This window comes from Prionailurus viverrinus, chromosome A2, assembly GCF_022837055.1.
Source record: "Prionailurus viverrinus isolate Anna chromosome A2, UM_Priviv_1.0, whole genome shotgun sequence".
In the NCBI taxonomy this organism is placed as follows: domain Eukaryota; kingdom Metazoa; phylum Chordata; class Mammalia; order Carnivora; family Felidae; genus Prionailurus; species Prionailurus viverrinus.
In genome coordinates this window covers 56,181,623-56,189,033 of record NC_062562.1, presented here as the reverse complement: position 1 = coordinate 56,189,033, position 7,411 = coordinate 56,181,623, and the positions used below count along the sequence as shown (strand labels likewise).

The following is a 7,411-nucleotide window of genomic DNA, read 5'->3' as shown; positions in this document are numbered from 1 at the left end:
TTACCATAGTCAAATTATGGAAAGAGCCCAAATGTCTACGGATGGATGAATGGCTAAAGAAGATGTGGTATGTATATATAATGGAATATCATTCAGCCACAAAAAGGATGAAATCTTGTCATTTGGAACAACATAGATGGATCTAGAGAGTATAATGTTAAGTGAAATAAGTCAGAGAAAGACAAACACCATATTATTTCAATCCTATGCAGATTTTAAGAAGCGAAACGAATGAGTGAAGGAGAAAAAACCAAGAAACAGACTCTTAACTATAGAGAACTGATGGCTACCTGAGGGGAGATGGTGGGGGGCGGGGGGAGGGAATGGGTTACTGGGTGATGTACGGAACTGCTTGATCACTATGTTGCACCCCTGAAACTAATATAACACTAATGTTAACTACACTGGAATTCAGATTTAAAAAGTTTCCTTTTTTTCAATGGTTGCTTCCCTCTTCTTTGGTGTGTTTGTGCTTTCTTTTCAGCTTGACTTGGTAAACTCTCAGTTTGTCTACTGTGACAGTTTTCTAATATTTTTCTATTATTTGCTTTTTCTGCTTAGTTTCCTTTGTTCCCTTCCTAATTTTGAGCTTGATGTTTCTTTTCATTCTTTCATTTTTTGCCAATGGAATTTCCCCTTGATTCAAATAAAGGTTTTATCATATTTAAAGAAATCCTACAGTTTTAGTTTGTATTTGTCTTTTGATCCAAGAGTAATCTAATAGAGAATTAATTACATTTCCAGTTGGAAGGGACTCTTTGATTATACAGTTAATTTCTGGTTTTACTGCATTGTGATTAGAGAATATGTTTGTATCATTTCTACCTTATGGAATATATTGAAGTTTTCTCTGTGGCTTAATAGAAGGCCAACTTTCATGAATGTTCCATTTGTGCTTGAAAAGAAGGCATTTTTCTCTGCTATCAGGATATGAAGTTCCGTATCTGTCTGGAGGAAACTTTTATCTTTGTCCTCTTAACTTGTCTTGAATTTATAAAGGTGGGTTAACCGGTTATTAATATGTTTTTATTTATTCTTGCATCTCTACAGTTTTTGCTTTTTGTGGGTTGCTGTTGTGTTATTTGATGCATAGATACTCTTACCTATCATGTGTTCACCGGGAATTGTAGCTTTTAGCATTAAGTCACTTCATCTCATTTATTGCTTTTGAGGCTGAATTCCACCTTGTCAGATACCAAGATTGTAATTTCTCCCCCGTGCCATTTTTGGCTTGCATTTGCCTGTGCATATCCATTGCTTCATGTTTAGCCTTTCTGAATGTTTATGTTGGGTGTGCCTAGAGTGGATTGGCATAGAGTTGGTTGGGCTTTGCTCTGTGATCTGGGATAGATTGACTATAGTGGTGTTCTATACCCTTACCTTGACTTCATGAAAGGCAGGGTATACTTTCCAACCCTTTGACTTTGGGGCTGGGCATGGAGTTGATATGGTCAATTGGGTTTTAGTGGACATTGCATGAGCAAAGTTTGGAAATGTGAACACCGTTGGGCTTGTCTTCTTGTACTCTATCCTTTTGCTGTGGCCAGGACATGCCTCAAATAGGCACTGGTCCAAGGAGAATGAGGGACACATGGAGCAGACCTAGACCCAGCCTGAAGCTCAGAGCTGAGCTCAGGCTAGATCAGAGGAAATTCCAATCTGCAGATTCTCGGGTGAGGAATAAATATTTATTGTTTAACGCTGCTGACTTTTGGGGTTATTGGACACACAGAATTATTATTTTTTTTTCCAATGTTCTTTATTTATTTTTGGGGACAGAGAGAGACAGAGCATGAACGGGGGAGGGGCAGAGAGAGAGGGAGACACAGCATCGGAAACAGGCTCCAGGCTCTGAGCCATCAGCCCAGAGCCTGACACGGGGCTTGAACTCACGGACCGCGAGATCGTGACCTGGCTGAAGTCGGACGCTTAACCGACTGCGCCACCCAGGCGCCCTGGACACACAGAATTATCATGGCAATAGCTGAGTGGCACAGGAGCCAATCTTAAAATCTTATCGGGAATCTAAGCACATTTACATTTCTTGATACAAGTGATATGTTTGGTACTTGTTCTGTGCTTCTTATGTTTTACAGTTTCTGGGTGTATCCTGTTACACTTACTGTAACTTACTGTTACACTTACTGTGTATCCTTTGCGCTAAGGTCTAGTCTCTTCTCTCCCCGCCCCCCACCCTTTTTGCTTTGTTTTGGGCTTATTTTTAGGAAGGCTCGCATTTTTGTTCTAGGGATTATCCTTATAATAACACCTTCAAATAATGTTCTCAGTCCCCTTTTTTCCTACTTTTAGATTTGGCTTCACCAGGTTTCAATAATATCGTCTAAGTCTCATGCTTTAACAAGACAGCAGTGAATAAGTTTATTCTACTCTTTCTTCTCTCTCCTTTCTCCTCCCATTAAAACACTGTGTTATGTCTACTTGTCGTGGCACGTGACATGGTGTGGTATTCATTCATTCTTATCCATTATGTTTTAGATCTACATTTAAGTAAATCCAGTGCTCATCATCAGTCCTTTTGCCCAAATATGTCAAATCTCTCGGATGGATGGTTTGTCCTAAAAGATCCCTCCTGAAAGGACTCATAAATAGTATACTCACTCTTGTATGTTCAAAACCAGTTTGAATGGGGGCACCTGGGTGGCTCAGTCGGTTGAGCGTCCGACTTCGGCTCAGGTCACGATCTCACGGTTCGTGAATTCGAGCCCCGCGTCAGGCTCTAGGCTGATGGCTCAGAGCCTGGAGCCTGCTTCCGATTCTGTGTCTCCCTCTCTCTCTGCCCCTCCCCCTTTCATGCTCTGTCTCTCTCTGTCTCAAAAATAAATAAACATTAAAAAAAAAATTCAAAACCAGTTTGAAGCTACTTGTCTAGACCCTGGAACCTGAAAGCCAGCCTGGCTGGATACCAAATCCCTGCCTCACGCCTTTCCTCGAGTCTTTTTAAAATGTTGCTTCTCTGTTATCTTGACTTACATGTTATTTTGAGAAACCTGAGACCAATACGATTTTCCTTTCTTTTTATCTGACCTGATTTTATGGCCTGAAGATCCAGCGACTTTCTTCTTTATCTTCAAAGTTCACTAAGTTTTCCCATGATATGTCTTTCAGAACTGGTAACTCTGGGTTTGCTTTTTCCCAAGGACATAGTGGAATCTTTCAGGATGAAGTCTCAGCTTTTTATTACAGGACATCGTCTTCACTTATAGTCTTACATCTTAGGTCTATTTCATTATTTTGTTTTTCCTCTAGGATTTCACTTATATGAGTGTTAACCACTCTTTTTTCCATCTGCTGAATTTATGCTTCCTCTCTGATCTCTAACGCCTCCCTACAATTTCATTTTCTTGAGTCCTATTATTGCCATCCTTGGTGTCTGTTTCCATACTTTCTGTTGTATCTGCTCTCCTTTGGGCATGTGAGACAATTTTGTGTTTTTCTTCAGTTTTCTCCCTGAGTTCAGTGAGCTCCCATTGCACATGGTACTTGTCCATTTTTCTTCTGAGCTCGGGACGCTACGGTTTGCAATCCTCCTTCATGTGATGCTGCTTGTTTATACCTAACTAGTGATGGGGATGCTGTTACAATTTTCCCCTGCTTTTGGCTTTTTATCCGGATTGTATGTATTGTGTATTTTTATTTGCTGAACAGTTTTCCAAGTTTTCTTCTGAAAGTACTTTGTATGCATGCTTTATGTGCTTGAATTGCATTTCCTTTAATAAGACACTTTCTTTTTTTTTTTTTTTTTGGACGTCTTCTGATTCTTTGACAGCATCTTGCTTGAAGAGGGCTCTTCTCTTAGCTGCTTCTTTTCCTTCACTGCCACGCCTCCAAGGGAAATCTACTTCTAAGGTGCCCCCTGTTCTCCAGCAGTGTCTTCTGTCGCCTCTGGGTCCCAACCTTTCCGTATCTCTTCCTTTTGACTCCACCAGGTCTCAAGCCTTCCCTCAGCATTTCTCCAAGCAAGGTGGGTCTCTCTCCTGATGGGCATGAGCCCTAGATGTGGCCTGTTTTTACCGCCATTAGGATGGTACCAGTTTTTCTTTCCCATACAGTCTCTGCCTGGATTTATATATTTTGATTTGGGGCTTGATGTCAGCTCTTCTAGTCGAAGATGTTTATTTTCCCACTGACCTTTCATTGAAATGTCAGTAAACTTCCCTGGTAAACGGTAGGTCTGAGCTACAAGTGACTTTATTTATTCTTTTCCTGAACAGTTCTTTTTTTTTTAAATTTTTATTTTTGAGAGACAGAGAGTGAGCAGGGGAGGGGTAAAGAGAGAGAGAGAGAGAGAGAGAGAGAGAGAGAGAAAGAGAATCTGAAGCAGGCTCCAGTCCCTGAGCTACCAGCACAGAGCCTGACATGGGGCTTGAACTCATAAGCTGTGAGATCATGACCTGAGCCGAAGTCAGATGCTTAACCAACAGAGCCACCCAGGTGTCCCCTGAACAGTTCTTGTTAAAAATTTTGTTTAATGTTTTTTTTTTTAATTTTTTTTTCAACGTTTATTTATTTTTGGGACAGAGAGAGACAGAGCATGAATGGGGGAGGGGCAGAGAGAGAGGGAGACACAGAATCGGAAACAGGCTCCAGGTTCTGAGCCATCAGCCCAGAGCCCGACGCGGCGCTCGAACTCACGGACCGCGAGATCGTGACCTGGCTGAAGTCGGTTGCTTAACCGACTGCGCCATCCAGGCGCCCCAACGTTTATTTATTTTTGAGACAGAGACAGAGCATGAACGGGGGAGGGTCAGAGAGAGAGGGAGACACAGAATCGGAAACAGGCTCCAGGCTCCGAGCCATCAGCCCAGAGCCTGACGCGGGGCTCGAACTCACGGACCGCGAGATCGTGACCTGGCTGAAGTCGGACGCTTAACCGACTGCGCCACCCAGGCGCCCCTAATGTTTATTTATTTTTGAGAGAGAGACAGACAGACAGACAGAGCGCAAGCGGGGGAGGTCCAGAAAGAAAGGGAGACACAGAATCCGAAGCAGGCTCCAGGCTCTGAGCTGTCAGTCCTGAGCCCGATGCGGGGCTCCAGCCCACGGACCGTGAGATCACGACCTGAGCCGAAGTTGGATGCTCAACCGACCTAGCCACCCAGGCGCCCCTTTTACGGAACAGTTCTTAAAGGATGTGGGGCGAAATCCCAACTGAGGTGGCTGGGATTACCCGCTGGCATTTTTATCATGGAACGGTTTCCTCCCTGCTAACTCTATGGGAGATGAGGCGTAACACTGGTCACACTGGAGGTAGGGGTAGAGCACGGTTGCAAATAACAGGAAAGGAAGAAAAGATTCGAGAAATGCCTTAACATGAAGCTGCACATTAGAAACGGGGGGAATCGGCCCTCATGACATACCTACCATCAGCCGGCCAATAAATCTTTATTACAGCCCATTCTGTGCTGAGAAGTGGGATGGGTCCCCTTGGGAAGCGAGCACTGACTTCAATACACTGATTGGAGCGGCATCTCAGCTGTCACTTGGTTACCCAGTTACCAAAACGGTGCCGGCGTTCACCCCAGGAACCCAGCACTGAAGCTAGATTCAGGGGTCTGATCCGGGTCTCAAATCCTTACCAGAATCACCAGAAGCCACTCACCAAATCCACTCAGAAACTATTATTTTCTTCTGTTTGTTCCTTGTTCACCAAAATAACACTATCTGTCAAGTACATCATGGGACATCCATACGATGGGCCGTCATGCAGACGTTATAAACTGGTCGAGTCTTTCGCACTAAGGGGACAAAAGAATACAATTTACACATACAAACTTGTACTAAACCATATGCCATAGAATGCAACAGCTCCACAGTAAGCCTGGGAAATGTGGCACAGACTGTCTAGCTTTCAGAGATTCACAACGCACATCATCCTTTCAAAGGCTCTGAGAAGTCCTGTAGTAAAAGGCCAGTTTAACTTTGTCTAATCTGGCATTTCCTACACGTTTTTTGATGGTGAACTGTTTGTCATGGCGGGCACCAAATAACACTTAACAAACCCTTTGGGACACACGTAGAAGATCTGAACCAGGTAGCTGAGAATACATGTGCGGAGAAGCCGGTGGTAGGATCGTGGGTGATGTTTTCCCCTGCTTTGTACGGATGTATTCCTTCCAAAGGCTCTAAATGTTAAAACACATAATGGTCTAAAACGTAATGACTGAAAGCCTCCAACCGCTGCCTCAAGTGCTCCTGGAAGTAACGAGGCATGCCAGTAGGCCCAGTCAGCCTCTCCCCAGCCCGCGGGCTCCACACCGCTTCCCCCGGCCCCCGAGCTCATTCTCAGCCGCTAACTTTCATCATGTGTTTTAGCACTAAATTTCATCTTTGGTCCTATGGTGTTCATCTATTCGTTCAACAAACATGTACGGCCATTCTGCTCATGCCTCGGGTTGAGATTACGGCAGGGCGCAAGAGTACCCACTGTCCTGACCTCGTGACCTCTGCTGTCGCAAAACGATCACACCATTGAATATACAACTACGGGGAACGCATCTCACCGGGAGCAATGGCTGAACTAAAAAGTCCCTTAGATGAAACGGGAGCTGACTAAACAAAGATGCGAGGAAAAGCATCCCACCTTTGGGGGAAGGGACAGAACACGCCTGCACAGGCCCAGTGGCAGGAGGGGACACAGGCTGTCTGGGCATCTGAAAGGCTGGAGAGCAAGGGGAAAGTGAGGGTGATGGGGCCAGATCACGCAGGCCTCGCGAAGGCCACGCAAAGGAACTTTTTCTTATTTTTTTTCCAAAACGTTTTTAATTTTTTTTTTTTAAATTTATTTTTGAGACAGAGAGAGACAGAGCGTGAACAGGGGAGGGACAGAGAGAGAGGGAGACACAGAATCCGAAGCGGGCTCCAGGCTCTGAGCTGTCAGCACAGAGCCTCATGTGGGGCTCGGACTCACAGACTGTGAGATCATGACCTGAGCCGAAATCAAGAGTTGGATGCTTAACCGACTGAGCCCCCTCGGGCACCCCATGATGATGATACGCTAGGATCAGCCAGTGGTTTTGCTGTGACCACCACCCACCCCCCCCTGCCACCCCACTCCTCCTTGCAACCATCAGTTTGTTTTCAGATGCGCTTTGACATCTGACAGTCCTGTGCTGGTCCTCGGACACAGAGAAGTGCATCAGATGCAGCCCTGGCCCCCACGGGGCTCACAGTCTGTCGGTGGGGGCGGGGGAGACAACACAAAACCGAGAATCATCACCTCGAAACACTGGCCTAGCCGCTCACCTACACCAAGCAGCTGGCGAGTGCAGCCCCGCGAATGGTGGCACCAGACAAAACCAGAGCTCAGTGTCTCAGGCTTTTCAGTAACCAGCCTCACCTGCTGAAGAGTCTCTCACCAGCTGGGAAAGGAATGACGGCCCAGCTGCAGAAA

General features: G+C 45.2%; 1 protein-coding gene across 1 annotated transcript in view; it reads right to left on the bottom strand.

Moving 5' to 3' along the window:
• Nucleotides 1–5,651: 5,651 nt before the first annotated feature.
• The window catches only part of IQSEC1 (IQ motif and Sec7 domain ArfGEF 1), a 367,317-nt gene continuing 365,557 nt past the window's right edge, over nt 5,652–7,411 (bottom strand). Inside the window, exon 13 of the mRNA XM_047839922.1 lies at nt 5,652–5,756. Coding sequence (XP_047695878.1) covers nt 5,695–5,756 — 62 coding nt within the window. The 3' untranslated portion in view covers nt 5,652–5,694. The remainder of the gene's footprint in view (nt 5,757–7,411) is intronic.